The following is a 24355-nucleotide window of genomic DNA, read 5'->3' on the forward strand; positions in this document are numbered from 1 at the left end:
ATTTTCTAACAGTTGCCTTTTCATAATGCATGCGCACTCATGTTTTCTTCCTAGTCTTGTTATATCCTTTCCTGTTTCCTTTTAAAAACGTACTTGAACTCTTCTGGGAATTTAGTTGTTAATGCAATAGATTTCAGGTATTTAAACTAAATTTTGAAAAAGCACTACATATGAACATTTGAACAAAAATAATATATATTTTTCTGTTTTTTGTTTTTATGTGAGCCGCCTCAAGCCTTCGGGGGGAGGCGGGCTATAAATAATAATAATAATAATAAATTCTTATTTTGAAAGTTGAATTTTTTATTATTACTTATTTATATTTGGTTTTGTTGACCACTGCTCCTGGACCCTGCCAGCTCATGGCCGTTTACATTAAAAATCCATAAAAACACATAATATTACAACATTGACGACAGTATTAATGGCAAATTACAGTATTGACGGCAAAAAACAATCTATAGCCTCCCCACCCCTCTCCACGCCCAATGACAATGACACACTACCACCCTTGGGAGAGGGAGTCCCTGACCAGATGTTTGGCACAGGGGGGCTTCTGCAGCGAGGGACCTGATCTTCCTTGGCTTGGCCAAATGCCTGGCGGAAGAATTCCGTCTTGCAGCCCTGCAGAACTGTGATTGCTCTGTCTGGGCCCTCAACTTACAAGTGAATACTGTTGAATTGTTTGGGTACAATCACATACACACTCAGGTTTCAAAGTCAAGTTTAATGTTCCCTCTAATCTTTTCCCACATCTGAGTGGAGCAGTTCATATTCTGAGCAGAATATAGAAGAAGAAGAATAGTTGGTTCTTATAAGCTGCTTTTCTCTACTAAGGTAAAGGTAAAGGTATCCCCTGTGCAAGCACTGAGTCATGTCTGACCCTTGGGGTGACGCCCTCTAGCGTTTTCATGGCAGACTCAATACGGGGTGGTTTGCCAGTGCCTTCCCCAGTCATTACCGTTTACCCCCCAGCAAGCTGGGTACTCATTTTACCGACCTCGGAAGGATGGAAGGCTGAGTCAACCTTGAGCTGGCTGCTGGGATTGAACTCCCAGCCTCATGGGCAAAGCTTTCAGACGGCTGCCTTACCACTCTGTGCCACAAGAGGCTCATTTTTCTCTACTGCTGTAATCATAAAATGGGCAACGGATATTGCAAGATTCTGCAAGGCTCCAGAGAGCTGCTGGGTGGGGATTTCTGTGTTAAGAGCCAGCTTGGTGTAGTGGTTAGGAGTGTGGACTTCTAATCTGGCGAGCCAGGTTTGATTTTGTGTTCCCCCACATGCAAGTAGCTGGGTGACTTTGGACTTGCCACAGCACTGATAAAGCTGTTCTGACTGAGCAGTGATATCAGGGCTCTCTCAGCATCACCTCCCTCACAGGGTGTCTGTTGTGGGGAGACGAAAGGGAAGGCAAATGTAAGCCGCTTTGAGACTCCTTCAGGTAGAGAAAAGCAGCATATAAGAACCAACTCTTCTTCTTCATGAGTGGCTGCTCATGCACACAGCTCAGAGGGAACAGTGGTCAAGTTGAAAATGAGCTTAACGTTCTCATACTGAAGTCAATGTAACTTTAAATATGTCTTTGTTATTTGTTATCTTTTACATAACATGCTTGTAAGTTTGGTTAGTGCTTTCTCCAGAAGAAAAATGTAGAAAACTGTAGTTCTGGCATCACAAAAGAACTAGCAGCTTTTCTCTTTCCCCTTCATAATGTCAAGATAAACACAACATGTTATGTTACATTATTGCTTGGTCCCCTTCTGGTATCATGCACTATCAACAAAGATAGACATTATATTATGTATTGTGTTTACCCAGATGCTATGAGAAGGAAGTAAAGAGACACAGAGTAGTGATCTCTCATAGTCTCTCCATATCTCTCAGAGTATCTGTTGGAACATTTTGCCACTGCAGAATGGGAAATCATAGGTAAAGAACCCCAATGCATGGGGTTGTATGTTGGTGGTATGAACTGAAGTGCTAAAAGAATGAGCAGAAATAGAAGCTACAAGGGTTCATACAGGGTAATAAAAGCACAATTTTTCATGGAAGTAAATCATGATATAGAAGCACCATTAAGAGGAGACTGAGAGCCATTTAGTTGCTTATATATAATGGACACATATTAGCAAAATGTAGCCTTAACTAGAAACCATAGAAAGTAATGGTGTGCAACTTGGTTATAATTAACATGTACTGTTGATGTCAATCATTTTTGACGGGTTGAGCTTGAAGCCTCCCAATGCAAGTTGCTGAAGATTCCTTGGACCAATTCATACATGGTCTCAAAACAAGTGAAAACATCACAATTCATCTAGTCACAAAGCTGGCAATGGCATTCTTGGGTCTGGTGACCAGTTCTCACACCCTGGGCACCATACTTGATTGGGGCATACTGGGCTCCATCAGGCCCCCATGGGCAGTGGGAACCACAGCCCTGATTGTCCTGATCTTAGTGATACCTGCCCCAGCAGGCAGAGGATGGCTCAGCAGTGCACATGCCAGCCACAGGTTGCCTGAAGCCATGGACTTGAGTCTGGGCACAGACAATGGCCACCTGGCACAAACCCCCATGACCTTCCCTCTGGTGCAGACACTGGTGTGGGTATCTTTCCAATGGCTGCCAGTCCCACATTCCTGGTGGCCAACCCCTCTGCTGCCACTCCTTGGTGGGGGGGCAGTGGGACATCAGGCACCATGGAGAGTGGCCAGTTCGCAGGCTGACATTTCTCTGCAGAGACCTCAACCTGCATCAACAAGCACTACCCATCTGCTTGCCCCAGGTGCAAAATATAGTAGTTACACCATTGAATGCCAGACATGGATATAACCCTAGAATATCCATAGGATATAGTCATGGATATAACCATAGAAGGTGCATAATCAATGGGCACTATTTAATAGGGAGGAAGCACTACAATAAAATTCAGCAATGTAGGAAACTGAAGGGATTAGAATAATACTCGACATGAATGCTGGACAGACCAGCAGGCTAGGGCAATCTTGTCACATTTTATAACAAACAGGGACTGCCTGGGTTAGTACTTGAATGGTAGCCCACCAAGGAAGGCCAGATTTACTACACGGAAGAAGGCAATGGCAAACTACCTCAGTCAGCCTCTTGCTCTGAAAACCCTACAAGGTTGCCATACTTGACAGCACACACATACGCAGAACTATCCAAATATGTAGTATTAATTCTTCTGCCAATCAGTGCACACGTTCACATTACCAACATGTCTATCTTTTATCCCAAAAAATTGAGATAACTTTTAGCAGTCCCCAGCTTTGTTATCTTTGTATATTTTCTGCATCCATGAGCAAAGCATGACGAAATCCTATCCCCTCCCATGTCTCCATTTGTGCTTGTGGAAGAAAACACAACAATTAAATTTTGAGAGGCCCGATATTTGTGTACCCTTTTTTCCCAAAAAGACAATGAAGAATAAGGATTACCTTTGCACAATCCAATATAGATTTAAGTTGTCTCGGCCTCACTGAAATCAGTGGGCTTAAGTGTGAACTGGGTTGTGGACACCAAGTATTGTAAACAGCCACCACAAAAACGTAAGCAGGAAAATACTACTTTTGGGATTGTTAGAAATTTTCCAGTGGAAGAACAGTCTCAGAAAGTAAAACGATGAAGTCATTCGGTCTGATAATTTTATTCTGCTCTTGCTGCAGAACTTGACAAATGAGGAGCAAGTTATTGTAATCCAGGCAAGGACAGTTCTGACACTGGCAGAAAAGGTAATGACCCCAATTTTTCCCCTTCTTTGAGGGGGATACGGTGACCATGTTCGTTAGCATAACCCCATTATTTTGAATGGGAGACTGGTAGTGTGAATTCTGCTTGGCTTTTTCCTCTTGCTCAGATCAGCTTTTGGACATTACTCTAAGCAGTAGCCTACAGTATACACCACATAATAACTTCCACAAATTGTTTTATTTGCTTTGTTTCAAAGGTGTTCTCTGGGAGCATCAGTGGCTACTAAATGGGGGCTATTTTGAATGCCTAAGCGCTTTATGCAGCAGCCTTGCACATGTGCAGGATCCAAATCCAGAGGGTAAATTAGCTTTTCTGGATCAAGGAATGCTGTACATGGTCAGAGGGGGAAGATTGCCTGGTTTAGAAAATGCTCTTAGTTCACATAAGGTACTGATATATTGGAGTTAGTTTCAGAAGGTAGTTGTTCTGCATTAGAACAGTCAGATTCAAGTCTGATGAAGGGAACTTTTACTCACTAAAACTTATGCCCAAAAAGTCTTGTTGGTCTCTCTAAGATGCTAGTAGACTCGATTCTAGCTTTGTGTCTAATGGTCTTTATATGAGGGCAGTAGTAAAGGAGAGTGGAAAATATGTCTGTTTTGTCAAGTGTCAAAACTTTATCTTTCAACCTCCCCTATGTGCAGTGGCTGCAGCAGATAGAAGTGACAGAATCGGCCCTACAGCAGAAGATGCTAGACTTGGAGAATGAAAAGGTAATGTAGGAATTCATCAGACCATAGAAGACAGCTATCATAGCAGTCACATGATGATACAACGGGTACTAAGTAAAACTCATTCTTTCGTTAGGAACTATTTAGTAAGCAAAAGGGATATCTGGACGATGAACTTGATTTCAGGAAGCAGTCTCTGGATCAAGCACATAAGGTAAGACAAATATGTTTATGGGCACCATACTGGTAGTTATCCCACACCCAGGACCCGAACGTGAGGCCAGGCGTGATTGGATACACTTCATGGTAGTCTAGGGTAGACTGGCTAAGCTGGAAGACTATTGGCATCATAGTATATATGATTAGTATCTATTTATTTCAGAAAGAAAATAAATATTTTTCCTTTCACTATTTTCCTTCCGCTATTTCCGCTATTTCCATGAATGCAAAGAAATGCATTTGAGACAGACACACACACACACACACACACACACGACTATAACTGGCAAATATTTATGTTAAATTAACATGAAATAAGAGGTTCGTTTTAGCTGCTTAATGTAACATCAGAGAAAGATGAATAAGTGGATGGAGGGGCCATTTTGTATTCAACAAAACAGTATTTTTCAATAATAACAATTTATTTTTATTTCTAACCCACTCTTCCAAATAGTGGTTATCAAGATTAAGATCAGCATACACAGTTAAAAATATTCCATTTACTACCAAAAAAAAAAACCCTCTGCCTAAAAGTCCCAGACAGGGGAGTCCTTTGGCAGGAGCTGATCTTCTGAGTTTCCTCCTCCTTCCAGAAGTGAGATCAGCCTCCTTGGTGGATGTTATTTCAGGCCTTGACCATAAGCCTGATGAAACAACTCCATCTTACAGGCCCTGAGAAACTAATTAAGGAGAGTGTCCCATTAGCCTGGGGCCAGGACCAGTTGGTTTCACCTCCTTCAGGTTGGGGACTCTAAGAAGATGTTGATCCGAGGGTCTTAAAGCTCTGGGGAGGGGGGCGTTATATGGGATATCTATGACTGAAACAGGACAAAGTTTGAGTCCACTTTAAGACCAAGAAAGTTTTATTTGAGGTATTAGCTCATGAATGAAGATGTGTGCTGGCACATGAAAGCTTATGCCTTCAATAAAACTTAAAGTTGCCACTAGACTCAGACTTTGTTCTGCTGCTTCAGACCAACACAGCTACTCTCCTGAATGTGTATGTCTGAAGGTTAGGGAAATTAAATCTTCCACAAGAAGTGGCCATCTGCTGTTTGTTAAATGAACTGCAGAATCTTCTGAAAGTAGAATCAATTGGGATGAGAATGAGGGTTTTGACCAATTCTGAACAAGCTCCAAGAGGGGTCTGTTTTGGGATCTGTAAAATCAAACCAACTAGTCTAACTTGCTTGAAGCTGTTAGAATCTTTAGATGAGTGGGAGGACTATGTTCTATGCTTACAGTGGTGCTGTTATCTTTATGATCAGCTGCCCCAGAAACCCTTCAATAGATTCCCCATTTGGGCACCATAGCCCAAAAAACCCACATGGATTTGAATCCCTAACTGAAAATGCCCTACACAAACATAAACAGTAAAAGAAAAAAAATTTCCCCTAAAGCCTGGATATGAAATTATAATGACAGGCAGATGACAATTGTAGTTTTAGCATGGCAGATCTTAGGAGTCAGTGCTTAATGCATTATCCAAGGTCCCAAATATAGCCATTTAACCCTGAGGACACCATCTTGCCAGTGCTTAGAGCTTATCATCAGTTCACTATTGTGAACAACTCTATACATAATAAAACACCATGAATTATGAAATGGTTTATGGAATGATAGGTCCCTGCAGACTGCCTAATGCACACGAAACAGATTGCAGCATTTTCAGGGGCGTAACAATGTCCGTAACATTCTAGATATTATTCCCAGAACTGGCCAACATGTAGAAATCTTTCCACATCAAACAGAGTCTCACCCACCTTTAAAAATGAGAGAAAGGAGCTTGTCTGGGAGTCAGCAGGGGCCTTTATTCCCTTTGCATACAAGCTGTCCCTGTTGTGTATGTGCCCCCTGACAGAGTAATATGGCCATTACTGGTGGGTTGTCTGTTTAGAAAAGCCTAACAAGTAAGTAAGGCTGCCAAATGCCTGGAGAAAAAGTGTCTTCTCTCATTGACAGGAACTTAATGATATTACTATTATTTACCCCCATACAGTGAAAAGCTTCAACTGCCCATTTCCAGGGTCTTGAAGGTTTTGCTTTATATTTTGGTAAAAATTGGGGTCAAAATAATGGGGGGGGGGGGTTGAGTAAATACAACTTTTCCCCCTACCTTCTATAACTCAATACTCTGTATTTATTTTAATAAGCTCCATTAGCCCATGATATTTCATACCCTCCCGTGGATTTTTAAATACTGTGCTGTATATTGTGGTGGTCTTACTCTTGAGAACATTGCTAATCGATAGGATATTGAAACAGAAGCTGAATTTAGGATATATAATGCAATTAGCCCCATATTTTCTAGCACTTTTCCTGCCACAGTGAAATGCTTAAGAAAAAGTGTGTTTGTTCTTGGCACCTGCCACCCTGTGTGCCCCCCCCCCCATAAGTAACATACAGGTTTGGTCTGGGCAAAATCTAGTTCCATTACTCAATACAATTCATAGAATTCATTTATATAAATATTTATACTTTGCCTTTCTCAGTGATTCAAGGAGGCTGCAATTCCTTAATGCAACTGATCACGTACCATAGAAGACACATAATCCTACCAGAGAATCTAGAATAAAATTCTACACATAAACTGTACTGAGAGAATACGGGTAATTTGGAAGACACTTTTTAAAGCAGTGGGCTAAATTGGGGCTTTAAGACAGAGTCTTCCATTGTCTGAATCTTAGCCTGAGGCTGGTTTGTGGCAAGAACTGATCAGATCTGAAAAAAATCTCAGTATAAATTATTCCTTTCTCACACTTCAGCACACGAAACCATAGCAAAGTTAGTTCATACTGCCAAATGTTTGCACATGAATGTGTTCTGCAGTAAGCGGTCATGCAGAAGCAGAAGCCTTGTGGGAATCAAGCTTCCAACTTGTAACTGATGTCATTGCATAAATTCAGTGGTGCGACGTGGTTCCTTGTGAATAAACTGAACCCTAGAAGCTTAGCAATGTACCTTGTCTATGTATGTTCTGGATGCTGTCCTTCTGATCAGGGGCTGTCAGGAAGCAGCAGAGGTTTAATCAGCTGCAGAGCTTAATAGCGAGGTTCCTTCTTTGCATACAATTACAGCAACAACAGAATTAACTTCCTCCTAGAACTTGCTTTTGTCCCTCTGGTTCTGAACTACCATGTGGTGGACTCAGAGCACTGTGGAACACTGTCCTGGATCAAGAAACACGGAGTTCCTATTCTTGTGTAATCTAGGATGCAGTAGGTACCCTCCAGAGTGAAAGGAACATTTTAGGCTGCCAATTCAAAAAATTCTGGGGAACTTTAGGTGAAATGCAAACTTGGTTAGAATACTCCAAACTTTGAATTCACGTGAAGCTTCTCTTTAAATTCCCAGAACTTCAGATGGCTCATGCCAGACATATTGAAAAAGAAACTGCAAAGCAAATATTGCCAAAATATCTGAGCCAGATGTCTGATGTCAGTGTATAATTTCCTTATTCCTTTTTAGCACATTCTGGAATTAGAAGCCATGCTGTATGATGCCCTACAGCAGGAAGCAGGAGCCAAAATGTTAGAAATACTCTCAGAAGAGGAGAGAGAGAAGTTGAAGAATGCTGTGGAACAATGGAAGCGGCAGGTTATGAGTGAACTCCGAGAAAGGGATGCCCAGATTCTCCGGGAAAGAATGGAGCTCATTCAGCATGCACAACAGGTATGCAGCAATACAAGGATAGGCTATTGAGAAAACTGCTCATTCAGATTTAAATGTGTGAGAGAAATATGAACAATTGGTTTTAGTGTTGCCTAAGTTTCTGCTGCATTATCATTTTAAGTAAGTTGTCAATGAGTCTTGGCACAAGGAAGTAGTTGTGGCATTGCCAGGCCAACCTGACCTGGATAGCCCAGGCAAGTCCAAGCCCATCAGAACTCAGAATCTAAGCAGGGCCAACCCTGGATGGGAGACCTCCAAGGAACACTAGGAGTCATGACATGGAGGCAAGCAATGGCAAATCCTACCTACAAACATCCCTTGCCTGGTTGCCAGACAATTCTTGGATATCCTGGCTAAAGTCATACTAATCACCAGGCCAAAGAAACACTCCTATGTTTCTTGACCAGTGTTTCTTGGGTGGTCAGCTAGCACTCTCTGACAGCTTGTATGGATTCCCACAGTAGGTATAATTGAGTCTTTGGATATACATATGTATCATGATGTACTCCTGCCAACAACTGACTCCATCTCCTGATGTCATTACAATATGTATTTCCCTGCCACTTCCAGCAACAGCCAATGACATGGTTTGAAGAGAAGAATGTATATCTGAACTCAATGCACATTTGGACAGTAGCTCTGAGTTCTTGGCAGCTATCGTTCCACTTTTAATAGCTCTCAGATAAGAGAGGGAAATTCCACTTCAGTAAGGTTGACTCAGCCTTCCATTCTTCTGAGGTTGGTAAAATGAGTACCCAGCTTGCTGGGGGGTAAACAGTACTGACTGGGGAAGGCACTGGCAAACCACCTTGTACTGAGTCTGACAAGAAAATGCCCCAAGGATCAGACATGACCCAGTGCTTGCACAGGGGATACCTTTACCTTTTTACAGAGAGATGATCCATTAATTCATGCCCATAATGCATATGTATTACCAAAATTGCTTTTGTGTGGTTGGAGCGATACGTGACTTTGGTCACATTTGGGGTAGCATTAAAGACACCTGAATGTTATGGAGTGTCCCCAAGTCAGGATCACAAGATTCCAAATGATTTGTTGTCCAAATAATACTTACTGTTGTTTGGTTGTAAAATGTCACCCTACTGTGAAAGAAAGTCACCACAAAGACCTAAAGCACCATCCAAATTTTGTGCAAATCAGAGAAGTAAAGAAATCTCACAGCTCCACTTAAATCTTGATGTTTTTTTTTTCTTTTTCTTTTTTTTTGGTAAGAAATTGTATTCACAGAGTGTTTCATTTTCACAGAGGATTAAGGAGTTAGAAGAAAGAATTGAAGGCCAAAAAAGACAAATAAAAGAATTAGAAGAAAAGGTAGGTAAGAGTATTGAGAAACTTTAATGATGCAAGAAGGTATGTTCAAGATGGATGATGTAGCCATCAAATTCATAAATTTTAAGCTTAAGACACTTTCATTTCATTCAGGTCACTCTAGATAATATAGAAATGACTACTGAACTCATAAATACATTTCTGTACTCCTGTGGAGAAAGGAGGGTTGCTTACAGTATAATCCTACTCTTCTAAAAGTACTGAATTCAATAGAAGGGTATAACACTGCTTATAATAGCCCTATAAACTACTTTGGAATTGGGGATCTCTGAAGTCAAGCTGGTTTGGTATGGTAAATATTTTGACAGTGCTTTTTATTATATAAACTAGAATGAAATTATTTTAGGGACATCATTATTGAATAAAAACAAATTATAGTAAAGAGCTTGAAAAGTTATGCTTTCTCCAAATTGATGTTTTGCAATAGAAATGCTTACCTGAACTACATTTGACATCTGCCAAGACAACAACCAGGAAACAGTAATGCAATAATGGGATTAACTTGTAGACTACCTTGCCCTTTTTACCTAGCAGGCTGATTGTTGTATGGCTCATTGTGACAATTTTGTGACTGTACCTAGTTCTCTCTTCCTAATTCTTTATCCTTACCACAGCCATGTGGGGTAAGTCAGGATGAGAGAAAGTGACTAACTGACTCAATAGACCTGAAACAAAAAAATACCCCTTGTGGGGGGGGGGGCATCCCTAATCAGTACACGTGTAGCTGGTACGTGAGTATAAAAAAACACTGGGGATATGTAACCTCCCAAATACTGTTTAGTTAAGATTACAGCAAGAGGAGCTAGTTGTTTTCTTTAGCAAACTAGGCAGAGATGGCCAGCTTCTGTCCTCAAATTGTAGGCTGAAAGCCACAGAGCTGAGGTTGCATAAGAAGGTTGTCATCATCTGACAGAAAGATAAAACATCACATGTAAAGACATCTTTATCTTGCATAACATGGAAGTATGCACTCTATGGGTGATTCTGCACTAGCAGCACCATTCTGGACTGCTGCTGGTACAGTGCTGTGAAGCTGCAAGTTCCGGAGCGTATGGAGCCCCAACAGGGGATACAATCCAGTGCCAGATCATCTCCTGGTGTTACGCTGAAAGAAAGTTCCCCCAAGGAAATGCGGTGGTGGCAGATAGGTTCCACCACATAGGGGGTGGGGGTGGGGGGGAGGTGTTGTAGTGTACTGGATGGGGGATTGTGTTCTATGAAGTAGAACATCCTGCACACTACACAAACAATGCCCTGATTTGCCCTGTGGTGCCAGGATGCACTGTGAAGCCATCCAGAGCATTTTTTGTCACCTTTAGGCATCTGTAGGCCGTGGGCTCCTGCAGTGCCAACTGCTATAGCATGGGGCTTCTGGGGCCCAATCCATACCAGGCCTGACAGGGTGGCAGCCTGGCATTGTTATCATATGGACACAGGGATTAGCCCTATGACACCCCAACCTTTACCACTCATGTGGAATCGGCCTTTGTTACGTTTTACTTGAAACCCTTTTACAGGAATCTACAAACATCTATAGAAATAGACTCTAGTCCAGCGGACTGCAACATTTTCCAGGTTGTGGCCCATTGCCAAAGGGTGGGGGAGAGGGCGAAGCAGACATGTTGCGTTTGCGTGCACTGGGGGTGCAAATGTGCATGTGCAGCTGTTTCGCACGTGCATACACGTGCGAGGCTGCCGTGCATGCACGTTTGCACTCCCGGTGGGGGCACAATCGTGCATGTGCGAAACTGCCGCGCGAAATTGCGCCCATGCCGGGGGCAAATGTGCATGCGCAACAGGTCTGCCCATGCGTGTTTGCGCCAGCGGCGTGCCGGTGGTCGCGCTTCCCTCTCCCCACCCCCTGCAGCAAGAAGCTTGCGGGGCCGAAAGCTAATCAGCTGCTTCGGCTCTCGGGCTGCGGACCACGGGTTGGGGACCACTGCTCTAGTCCACAGAAACATATGCTAGAATAAAAAATGGTTTGTTTTTAAGATAACACAAGGCTTTGGTTTATTTTTTTGTTCCTTTCAGACTAACAGGGCTGTCCTCGTGGCATTACTACTGGGGAATAATTCTCCCTTTCAAGACACAGGTTTTAAAAAGGCTTCAGAATGCAGGTTACTGAAGTTTTCAAGTCACTGGGAAAGTAAGGAAGGTTGCGCCAGATCATATTCATGTATGTAAAAGGATAAGAGAAACAATAAACAGATTTTACTATTCTAGTAAAGTTTAATTATCAAATGTAGAACAATTGGGGCTCTAAAATTCATTGAGCTTGTCTGTTCAAATATTTTGCCTCCAATTTGAGTTACAAACAAGAATATTATTAATACACATGAAATATTAGGCAATGCAGGTAAATTTGAAAGATAATTTGTGTTTTCTCTCTGCTGTTATTCTTCTCTCTTGACTTGAGTCATTGCTTGTTCTGTACTAAATTCTCTATAAATCCTTTTTTCTCTCTTTTTCCTTTCCCTTTCCCCTGTTCTCCTTTTTTCAGTTTTTATTTTTGTTTTTATTTTTCTCTTTAGCTTTCATTCTTTGGTCATAGTATCTCCATTCACCTGCAAAAGGTAAGTAACCTATTCACCAAGTACCTGTTTTTATTCTGCTTCCAGCTCTTCCCTAATGCTGTTTGATAATGACCTCATCAAAGTACTTCAAAGTCCCAAGAGCAGAGTGGTGTTATTCATTGTGGACAAGCTGATGGCCTTTTGCCTTTAGATTTGAAGCTCCAGGAGGAAAATAAACCTAATTCATGACTCATTTAAATATTTCCAAACCAAAAGGGAACCAACAAAATAATGCTAATTGCTTATAATATACTAGGGGCAAAGCTGTTGTATCCAAGAATACAACAGGCGCTAGAGCTTGGCAGTGGGAAGAGGAAGGGGAGGAGTTGTCCAGTCTATAAGGGCATGGGGTTGAATGTGTGTGTTGTGTGGAAGGTTGTGGTGGCATGGTGGCAAATGAGGGCATTGGTGTGGAGATACACACAGGCCTCCCACACAGGTTGTTGTTGAATTGAAAGACTTGAGGCCTACTGCACAGGGTTGTTGTGCAGATGAAACAGGAGACAAAAGAACCTCCGCAACAGCATCCAGTTTCATCTGCAGAATAACGTTGTGCAGTGGCCTCAAATATGCAGAGAGTTGCAAAGAAGAAATACACATGGCTTGGCTGTGTCTAGCCCCCTGCCAGAGTGGTATTTTAAGTGAGACGGGGCTTTTCTGTGGCTTCCCTTTCAGCCAACTATTTGGCAGAAGGGGAAAGTTCCCCCCCTCAAAAGAAATGCTCACACCTATGCCCTCAGACTCCCCTGTGTTTCTCTTGGAAACGTCTCCCTCCCCTCAGTCAGGGGTTGTCACAGGCTCCATCCCAGCAGACCTGAAGTTTTGCCAGTTCTGTCAGGGTTCTGAGGCCTGGTAAATCTAGGCTCTCATTTTGGTCTGTTGGGCGGTGGGATCCACATGTTCTAATGAGGTACACAAAGGTTTTCACAGCGGAAAGAAATAATGCTCCCCTGGGAACATTTGGAGACAGGAAAATAACACAGGAAGAGGTGTAAGCAACCTCTCCCCACATATGTGATCCTCACCCAAATCAGGCCCTGTGCATCTGGAGATTGAGTTCCCAATGGAGAACTTGCAAGCACATATCTGAATAATACTACTTGTGGCAAATATGGAACTGACCTGTGGAATGTGTATCATGTAGTAAAGTTCCTCTAAACCCCTTGTCTGCCCTGATCCTGTAGGATCCTTTTCAGCTACAATGTAACTACCTTTACACAGGAAAGAAGGAAGTGCAGATGACTATCATCCACCCTTTCTCTTTGTCACACTGTTTTCTTCAATGTGTATGTACCCGCTAGAACAGGGGTAGCCAAACTGTGGTTCTCCAGTTGGCAGGGGCTCATGGTAATGGACATCAAGAAAGCTGCAATTTGGCCACCTCTGCTCTGGAAGATAACCTTATTAACATGACCAATAATATACTGTGCACTTTAATAACAAGTTTCTTTTATATATCCTCTTTCAGCCTACAGAGAATGCTAGAAATTCTTCTTCCATGGAACAACTTAACAATGGGTGCCACAATGAGGGGGAAAGCAGACATTTCCATTTCACGAAACTAGTCTACAATACTGTATTTTGTCATTAAAGACTGAAGATCTAATCTGTTGATCTTTTTTTATAAAGACGATAAGGACTCATGGAGAATTCTATTTTGAAGTGATCTTCTGGCAAGTGTAACTATAACTTTTTACAAACTAGTATTATAACTGTCAAAGAAGAAAGCCAAAAAATTATGGACGATTGCTGCCTCCCTATAAGGAAGCCTCAGTTTTGCTGCTCACAACAATTTCAGCTTTATGTAAAAAGCAGTAAATTCATTCTGATGAAGTGAATATATTCTGATTTCCTGCTAAGCAGGCAGAAAGCTGCTTCTGTAAAGAAGTGAACATACTCTGTTTTGTACATCAGTCCTCTGTACTGTTCTTCATAGTTGTTTAAAAACACATCACGAATGAAGAGTTCCATAATCAATGGGGGAAACATGATCCACTGGACAAATGACAAGAAGTGCATTCCTTAGTATGTTTCTGACAGTGAAAAAGTGGAAGTAGATGCAATTAGATTAGCAGCAACCATTGGGAGAAACACATTCCCTTTTCACAATGCTGGTTTTAACAAAGGCTTTTGCTATCCCTGGCCAATGTAAAGTGCTTATCTTTTGTTTTGTTCTAAAATTTTCACTAACACTTGTTGGGGTGCTAGGAGAAGAAGAATGGCACAATCCCGAAAAGTCTAAAGCATTTCAATTTTGAGATTTTAAAATATCAAGGAAAATCTTGAAGTTTGAAGCAAAAGTGAAAAGACAAATGAAGGAAAAGTACCTCCAGTCCTGAAAACGGAAGTATTGCCCACAAGACTAGTTTATGACACTGAGAAAGCACAAGCATCATGTGGAAATTTCTGTTGGACTGAAATGTTTTTAATGTCATCTGTAAATGAAGAAGCCACGAACAAGACAAGGGAGAAGTACCTGAATGATAAATGAGGATTTATTGATGGAAAGACATATATATAATTTTCCCAAGCTGATGTAATTAAATGCTGGGACAAGAAGAGAATAAGAGACCTTCTGGTGGAGTCAGCATGCTTGTGAAGCTCAAGGAGTTACACAAAGGTGAGAAGCTGGTCTTTTCATGTATTCAACTCATAAACATTCTGATGCTATGTTCTTTACACAGAATAATACAATAGTGGAGATTGTTTAAAGACAATATGTTGGATCCTATACATTAACACTGGAGATTTACTCTGGCACAAAGAGGCATGTGCCACTTTGTTGTTGCTAGGTGCAAAGTCGTGTCCGACCCATCGCAACCCCATGAACAATGATCCTCCAGGCCTTCCTGTCCTCTACCATTCCCCGGAGTCCATTTAAGTTTGCACCTACTGCTTCAGTGACTGATTACACTGAATGTGCCACTAGTGCTAGTAAATAAGCCCCTTGCACCAGAGAAAAGCTTTTCTGTTCAGGAAATGTAGTCGTTGGGAGTGACCTTATAGCTTGGATCCCGTCAAAAAGGTCTCCATGTGGAAGGGGGAGGAATTTTCACTGATTCCCCCCATCATAGCAACCCTCTAATTCCCCCTTTAGGCTCAAGAGGGTTCCCCTTGCCTTGACTCTCCATAACAGAAGAGTGTTAGCCTAATTATATTTTCAAATGATTAACAAGAACAGACTCTTTTTGCCACTGACAAAAGCACTGAAAACAGAATACAATCTAGAGGCCGTTCTGCAGAGTCCAAGTGTAAATAAAAGAGATAACAGAGACTCTTAAACTTTTGATAATATTGAATATCAGCAGAGCATTCACATCAGCTGTCATCCATTGCATCATTACTTGGCAGGGTGTTTTCCAGCAAAACTAACTAGCTCGCTTCCACATAACATATGTATAACATGGAATTTCATTTTATTACAGCCCTACAGTCCCCAAGTATGGCATTATCCACACGGGGGCGCTCCAGCCAAAATATAAATACTTTCTTTCAAATAATATTGTTAGAGGAGTCACCTTGTTTTTAAATAGCTTATATTTAAGGTTTCAAAACATAACAAAAGAGATATTATTTATTTATTTATTTAGATTTATATACCGCCCTCCCCGAAGGCTCAGGAGAGGGAAGAGAAAGGGAAATACATTAGAAGAGGCTTTTGATTTTATGTACAACAAATATAAACCAAATTCCTTATGAGTTACACTATAGTATATATAAAAAATAATGTCATTTTTTATAAGCTTTCTTTCCCTCTTAATCCTCACACCCAGATACTGTCAGTTCATTTTTCTTCATATCATGCAAAAAGTCTATAGGAGGTTTCTAATTAGCAACAAATACAGAGTTTATCTTTTCTCCAGTTAGGGAAGTGAGTTTGACCATCTTTGCCAAATTCCATCATTTTGATCAATCATTCTTCCATTGTGGGTAATCTCTAACTTTTCCATTTTTTAGCATAGAACAGTCTTGCTGCCAGGAGTCACTTAGTTTTTTAAGCGAGTTTGGAAGCTACTATATGCCAGGTTTGCTGTCAATTAAGATTTTAATGAAGAAAGTTTGAATTAATACTAGCTACTAGCTATATCTCAATATAAAACTATATGTTCTAAAAGAATGTTATTTTGATCAGTAGGACCTCTGGTGTGGATGAAATAAACCTCTCAAACCCCATCTGATCATAAGCCACATTGTAAGCTGAATGTTCTTAGAACAAGGCATTAATGCAGCAGTGTATTGTTTTTCTTCTGGCCACTGCTGTTGGGGATTCAGTGTTGCCATTGTGGCTGACCATAGGTGTTGCCAGATCTTTTCTGTCCATGAAGTTGCCAGGTCCCCTTTTAAAATCATCAAATCTAGTGGCTAGAATCTAGTTTTGTGGCAGTGCATTTTACAAGTTAATTAAGAATTGTGTGACTTTTTTGTGTGTCTGTTTCTTTCGCTTAGATCCTCCAGTGGTCTTCTGCAAATGTAGAAATTTCTGCTTGCAGGATCTAGTGGGGCAGAAGGTAGCCCTGCATAACCTCTTTGTCAAGGTGAAATGGCTCAGTCAGTTTGCTGCCATAGAAGACTTGAGCTGTGATGTGTATATGAAGTTGCTGCATGAGCCATAACTGCCTGTTATCAAATTGTGGTGGATTAAAGAAGGAGGGAGAAGAGCAGGTGAAATGGAATACTCATACTCGTGTCATACTCATTTCAGAATAATTGAATGACAATGCCATAGAGCGGGGTCCACGGACATCTGGAGAGCCACAGGGTGTTTCCGTACAAGGACCAATGTTGCCAATTGGTTCCACAAAGCATAAATGCTATTTTTAAAAGTGCAATCTCAGTGTTACGCATACCTGCTTTTTTAGTGGAATCCAGTAGCGTTTCATTCGTTTCCCACAGGTTTCCGGTCTCGCAAAAATCGCGAAAGGAAGCGATTTTTTCTGTGCTTGGTCCCGCCCCTGGCCGTCAATCAAACAAACAGCCAATGGGTGGTTGTTATCAAGCTCCCGAAAAGCCCCTTTCCCTTTAAGCACAGTTTTTTTAAAAAAAACCAAAACACATTGCAACAAATATGCCTTGATTCATTGCAACGGAGAGACCCATCTAGCTGGCAGCTGGCGTGTGAGCTGGCAATTCATCGTTACCACGCTCCCCGAGTGAAAAAAGAAATCCCTCCCCTGCACGGGCGCGATTTTCGAACGAAAATAAAGGGAACTTGCAAACGGGGCTGTGTGGTGCTTGGGGACTTAGGGGAGCTTTAAAGCACTTCTGTGGAGGGACTGTAGCCAGAGAAGCCTCGCTGGTTCGTTGCTTTCTGCTCGCTCCGAGAAAAAAAAAATGGCGATCGCTTCGCCCGGAAGTTCGGAGGAGAGAGCCAGGGGGAGGGACTTGACTGGAACCGCAACAATGGGAATGCACAGGTCTTTTTCGCTAGTGTTGCAGATTGTTTGCAAGAGTGTAGTGCTTTTCGGAGGGTGAATCCACTTTTCCCGATTTCCCTTTAAGTGCTACAATGAAGCGCTTTTCATGGAACTGTTTCAGGAGTGTTGCATATTGTGTGTGACGTCTTGCGGAACTGCAAATTAGTAGTGTTTACAATTTGCAAGCCTTGTGCTACATTAAAGTCATGGGGAATGGCCCACAGTTTGTCCACCCGTGCTTTAGAAATTAGACATGCTGGCTCTCTTTGGGGTTGGCCCAAAGGGCCTGTTGATACCCTCTGAAAGGAAGCTAGCCAGGAAAATATATCTTCTCCACCATCCAGGTTCCCTGGATAAATATAATATTGTAATCAGATAATAATGCCCTGGTGCTCTCACAGCTAACGTTAGTAGACTGACATGCCACATTCCAGCTTAATTTTCTTGTGAAAGGAGATAGTCAAGCCAAAGGCTGGGTAATCCAGTCAAGACTGGGGTTAACAGAATGAATTGTGACAGTGGGTTCCTCCTGAGTGGAATAGGTCCCATAGTCTTTCCAGAGGAGACAAATGTAGATAACTCTTTATATGGGGGTGTTTCACAAGAAGAATTTTTAGCCAGCAAGGAATTCCTTGTTGGATGTGACTGGGGCTGGGTTTCAGATTTTAACAATTCGTGAGGTGACCCGGACTGCCCATACCAACCATCACTTGCTTGGTTCTTAGTAATCAGATTAAAAAAAAAAATTCAAGATTCTTTAGCCTGGCAATGATATTGGTGTCTGCCCTATCCAGTGGCTCATCACCTAATACATTTGGAAATGTGAGTGACTTTTTAGAGTCGCAGGCAGTTCCTTAGTATTCATAGCTGAATTAACTAGTTGTTGGGATAAGGCTTGGATGTGACTTTTTTTGTACTGGGGAAAAATAAATTAAACGTTGTGTACAGTGCCTAGGGGTGATTTTATTTCCCTTTGATAGTTGTAGGTGATTTGACACAGGTTTCTTAAATACAGTTTCATGGGGAAATAGTCAAATAATCAAAGTGGGGACATGGAGGGGGGGGAATAGAATGTAAATATAAGCCATTTGTCACTACTAGAGCCAGGAAGGAACTAAAATTTTCAGATTGACATTTCTAGATCAATCCAGGAGATGCCAAATGCTCCTTAATGCACCATTTCCCTCCTTCGGTCAATAATTATCCCTCAAAAGGGCCAGAGTAGTGGTATTTTACGAGGTTCTAGCATCAGAAGGCTTCCTAGGTGGTGTTTCACAGTCCACTTTGTGAATTATGTGATTCTATTCTAATTGTTTTGAATAAGTATGGCTTCAGGCAGAACCCAAGATAAAGTATGACCCCCTCCCCAATCTGATAGGAAGCATGGATTTCATCATAAATCCTTCCAAAAGTCTCAGCAGTTAGAAAAATCTGTGAGCCTAGAAACTGAATAGTGTCCTTCTCAGGAGATGAATCCTTTCCCTCAGTGCCTGAGTATGTCAGGAGAGGGCAACATGGAAATATGTCTAGGCCATGTAGGATTGAGAGGGAGTAGCAGAACTGCAGAATTAATTTGTAATTACTGTATTTTGCCTCTGAGGAGAAAAGAGTTATCTTGTGCAGCTGAAAAAAATTATTACTATTGTAGCCAAAGAGGGCATCCAGCTTTGTTTGTTTGTTGGCTGGATACAGTAGTTTGTTGGCTACTCACTGTGATGAGAGTAGAAAAATTCCTGAGGCAGGAATCGTGACTATGCCATGGCTGGAGTTGAAACCAAGTGTAGCTTTGCAGCACAGCTGGTGAAGTTGCTTCAGTGAAACAAAGGTGCAATTCACAAGGAGCAGGGCTTGTCCTTGCTGTTTCACGTGATTCCCTCTGACAGACAATTTGGAAAATGTCCCTGCTGGGCTTTCTAAGGTAATTTAAAACTCGGCTTTATCGAAACAGTTGATTAAGATGTCAGTAGCAAACAGAGCTTCATCAGAGAGCACCGCAGGTCGATGAAATCGCAAAACGAAACTGCATATATTGAATGTTAAAACATTTCACGCATTGCAAAAAGGAATAGTTATACACTGTCACGCTCCATTTCATGTTTTCTCTCCTTATTTATTTATTTAAGATGTTTTTCTGCTGCTTCTCCTGCCTGAGGCCACTTACGATTTAAACATCCTAAAAAACTAAAACAGGAGAATGGATATAAAGAGCATTAAAACTGTCCATAAAACAGAAGCTGGCCATTCTAAAAGCAGATAAGATCTCTAAACAAAAGACTTTGTAAAAAGATGTGTTTTGGCCTGGCACCTACAAGACAGTAGCCAGGTGAGCCAAAGAGGGTGGGTGTTTCAAAAGCAGGGTGCTGCCGCCAAAAACATCCTTTCTGTGGTCACCTCAGACCTCATCTCTGAAGGACAGCAGGGCTTGAGAAGCAGATCTTAATAGGCAGGCTGGTTATTATAGGAGGTACCCTGACTCCAACCTATGTAGGCCCTTAAGGGTAAGAACCAGCACTTTGAATTGTGCCTATAAACTATTGGGCAACCAATGCAGATCTTTCAGCACAGGAGTAATTCTGTCCCTGTAGCCAATCTATGTAGCAGCCACCATGTAGATCAGAAGAGCTTGTTATTTGTACCCTACTGTTTGCTACCCAAAGGAGTCTCAGAGCAGCTTACAATTGCCTTCCCTTCCTCATCTCCACAACAGGAAACCTGTGAGGTAGGTGAGGCTTGCAAAGGCCCAAAGTCACACAGCTGGCTACATGTGGAGGAGTGGGGAAGCAAACCCGGTTCTCCAGTGTAAAGGTCACCACTCTTAACCACTACACAAAGCCACATCAAGCTCATTATTGTAATCTGACTTGGATGTGATCACCATGGCCAGGTTACACTTTTTGAGGAAAGGCTGGAACGGGCAAACAAGCCAGAGCTGATAGGCCAGGATCCAGTAGCAACCCCAAGCTGTGTATTTGCTCCTATAGGGGGAATGCAACTCCCTCCAGAACAGGCTGACTCCACATCCCCCAAACAGTGTTTTTTCATTGAGCCACAGCATCTCAGTCTTGTCTGGATGGAGCTTCACTTTATTGGCCCTCATCCATCCTGTACCGTTCTCCAGGCACCTATTCAGAACTTCCATGGATCCACATGGCTTTGCTGTTAAGGAGAAATAGAGTTGAGTATCATCCTTGTGTTGTGTTAGACCTCAGTCTAAATCTTCATGCAATCTCTTGCAGCAGTTTACCGTAGGTGATCAACAGCATGGGGAACATGATGGATCCCAAGCAGCACAGTCTTCTGAAATTAGTTAACCAAGAGCACAGCTACCAAAGCTTGGGGCCCTTCACTTCCAACCCAGTCAGCATCTCCAGAAGGATACTATAGACCAAAAACCACTGAGAGGCCCAGGAACACCCTCCCCTGTCACTCTCCAAACTAAGATAATCAGTCAGGGCAACTGTGAGGAAATGTTGCCTATATATGAAAGTTTATGAAGGTAGTATTAGTGGTCTGTAGATGGCTGTAGGGATTGTAAATGCGCAGCAGCAGCTGTGTATACGTTACAGTGAAATCTCTGCATGGGAATATTCACCCCAAACAACATGTGCAGGTTTTTTTCTAATGGTCTAACATGACTACATTCTACTCTTGGTTAGTACCAGAAGTGCCCATCAAAGGGACACTGAAACAACTGACAGAATGAAAAATGAATAGCATTAAATCACAATGCTCTGCATTAGTGAACTCTAAAACCAAAGATCTTCCAGTAGGGTTTTCCTTACTGAACCTACATGCCTTCCAATAATGATGCCCAATTTGGCTTCTACTGACTCAAAAATGATCTAAAATGAAAAGTCCAGCATTGTTAATTTGTATCTCTGTCTTGCAAGAAACCTGTTTTCCAGTTAATTAGAATCTGCAGACTTTTTATGTTTCCATTTCCCCCCTTCTTTATCCCACTAACTTGAAATCTGTTTTAGACCCAGTGCCATCTGATCTAATTAAGTCTGCAATGCTATGGACTTTTCTGTCATGTTTTGAAACATCTTTCTCAGTTTTCCTACTATTTTAAATATTTTAACATCCATCCCGAAGAAAAGTTCTGGGAAATTTTTGATTAATTCTAATGAATTAACTTACACTGCTGTGATGGCGGGGGTGTTCTCTAATGGCGTCCTGTGATATTTGTTTAGAGGTTCAATAGTGAACATAAGTAACAGCATAACTGATTTGTAACAGCCTATGAAATATGAGTTCTCAGATATTCATCACATTTGCTTGGGATCATCATCACTACTCATATAAGTCACTAAGCCTTGCACTGCGAGGGGGTAGTTTTTTTAAAACTCATCAAACTCAGGAGCCTCCTAACATTTTATGCCCATTATTAGATCACTGTATTTTACTAAACCTAAAACATTGTCCATTGCAGTTGTTTGATTTCTAGTCTGTTGAGTGCTCATATAGACTCCAAGGGTTAACCACCTCAATTACCATTTTAAAAGGTCCTTACATCTGTTAAGCTTCTTCACAGCTGTTGCATTTGAGGCTCTGAGAGTGTTTATTGGGAAAGAATTGATTGCTCCCATCTGCCAGTGATTCATTGGGACACCCTTGCCTATGGGGGCAGGCAGACAAGGGACTGCTTTTATACCGTGTGGAGTCACTTTTGTATGCGCAAGCTGGGAAAGCTTTGGAAAAATGTCTTGAGACTGAAGAAACCAGCAATGCTGAAGAAGGCCTCTGAGCACACCAAAAAGACTAGTCTAATTGCAGCCTGACTCTTGATATGGTTCATTGATATTTCAGACCCTGCTTGGAGGGAAGTCAGTTTCCAAACGTAGCACATAGTTGAAGGGAAAGAATGAATGTCCTTGGCCGCTTCCGAGAACAATTAAAAGAAGGAAGTGTCTTGCTCAGTATTGCAGTGATTCAAGCTTCTCAACGAATACTGTTTTTAACAGGCAGCGTGTTATTAAGATCAATGGTAGTGTTTTAGGTGGGTGCCATTTTCAGACAGGTGCTTAAGGCAGTCATTCATTTTGACTCCAATTTCACATAAGCCTTTCCAGTCAAGTCTGCGGTATTTTACTCCTTTTGGAGAATTAGTAGTAGTTGAAGAATCAGCATTACTTTTATGTTATGTATGAGCGTGTATTGTATATCCTTTAAATGGTAATTTAGAAGTAATATATAGTATATTTCAGTAAGCAAAGTGCCAGCTTGGTGTAGTGGTTAGGAGTGTGGACTTCTAATCTGCTGAACCAGATTTGATTCCCCGTTCCCCTACATGCAGCCACCTGGGTGACCTTGGGCTTGCCATGGCACTGATAAAAGTGTTCTGACTGAGCAATATTATTATTATTTATTTGCAAAATTTTACAAGTGAGGAGAAACTTGGCTATCACAGCTGAGAAAGAGAAGGTATTCTATATGCAAGCCATTACTTCTGGTGTTCTAGAAGGCAAGAACTCCACATAATAATCTCTATGGAGGGGATGATTTTACTACTCTGTGTCAGGTAGAGTAATCTGCCTCCACTGGAACTCCAGGGAATGGAGAGATGGACAGACAAATACACCCACCCACACACAGAGTTTTCCGATCACCCCAATTATCTCAACAATCCTTGCCATTATCCCATCCTGTAATATCTTCAGCTCATGGCTCAGGAGCTCCACCTACTGGATTGTGAGCTCTATCGACGAGCGGTCATAATTGGCTACCTTTTGGAAGGCCTATCTGGCTAGTCGTCATAAGAACAAGGATGCCATGCCTCCTTGCTGTTTTTGCACACAGGCCCAGAGAAGCAGCAGGGAGACAGTTACCCACTGCTGGAGAGGCTCTGACTCTTGACTTGTGCCTCAATATGGTAGATAGGGATGCTAGTCTCCAAGTGAGACCTGGGGATCCCCAGAATTACAGCTCTTCTTCCAGCTACAGAGGAAATGGAAGCTCTGGAGGGTGGAGTCTATGCCTCGCAATCCCACTGTGGTCCCTGTCCTCTTCAGGCTCTATCCCCAAATCTTCAGAAGTTTTCCAATCTGGATCTGTTAATCCTCTCCCCACATTTCCAGTCAGTGGCCAGGAAGGATCTGGCAACCTAAATGGTAGTTCTTTAGGTGCTGATCACAATTCTAGATTTGACATCAGTGAGACTATGTGTTGTGTGATTGCAGCTCTTCAGGTTCTGGGTTTGGAAAGGCTGAAAATAACTGCTCTAAAATATTGTGCCTCTATTGCTCAATGGGAGGAAAGGCTTAGTCTGAGAAAAAAATGACTTGCCTTAAGCCACCTTGAGAGTTCATGGCTGATGGGAGATTTGAACCCAGGACTTCCCACCACATCATTTTAGCCACTGTACTGCTCCAGCTCTCAACCTATTCTTGCATATGTGTCAATAACTTGAAAGCATTTGGATTTTAGTGGGCAAATTACAGTGGGGTTTGACTTTTAGAGAGAGTCTGCACTGGCTAAAACATCCCTTGAGCTTCTGTTTATGAAAGAAGTCTGCTTCACTTTTCCTGTCTCCATTTTGTTTGGAAGCATTAGGGAGTGATGCCAGCATGTAAAAGCAGCACACCTTATTACATCCACTGCTATCTTAATGTGAACTGTAAATATGTATTAGATCCCAAAGAGAACAAAGGGAGCACCAGATTTGCCCAAAGTAAAGAGTTAAT

At 41.8% G+C, this 24355-nt stretch overlaps 1 protein-coding gene across 20 annotated transcripts in view; it reads left to right on the forward strand.

Annotated features, from left to right (window-relative positions):
- Window positions 1–24355, forward strand: part of JAKMIP3 (Janus kinase and microtubule interacting protein 3) — a 144257-nt gene that overhangs the window by 95206 nt on the left and 24696 nt on the right. For 11 of the 20 annotated variants that reach the window (XM_077350141.1, XM_077350144.1, XM_077350143.1 and 8 more), the window contains 7 exons: window positions 3689–3754; window positions 4418–4486; window positions 4581–4658; window positions 8132–8335; window positions 9602–9667; window positions 12217–12258; window positions 13727–14878. In XM_077350141.1, the coding sequence (XP_077206256.1) occupies window positions 3689–3754; window positions 4418–4486; window positions 4581–4658; window positions 8132–8335; window positions 9602–9667; window positions 12217–12258; window positions 13727–13849 (648 nt within the window). In that variant the 3' untranslated portion in view covers window positions 13850–14878. Of the gene's footprint in view, window positions 1–3688; window positions 3755–4417; window positions 4487–4580; window positions 4659–8131; window positions 8336–9601; window positions 9668–12185; window positions 12259–13726; window positions 14879–24355 lie in introns of those variants that run through there. The other 9 variants (XM_077350148.1, XM_077350149.1, XM_077350151.1 and 6 more) reach the window with 1 other exon arrangement.

This window comes from Paroedura picta, chromosome 8 (genome assembly GCF_049243985.1).
Source record: "Paroedura picta isolate Pp20150507F chromosome 8, Ppicta_v3.0, whole genome shotgun sequence".
NCBI classification, from domain to species: Eukaryota; Metazoa; Chordata; class Lepidosauria; order Squamata; family Gekkonidae; genus Paroedura; species Paroedura picta.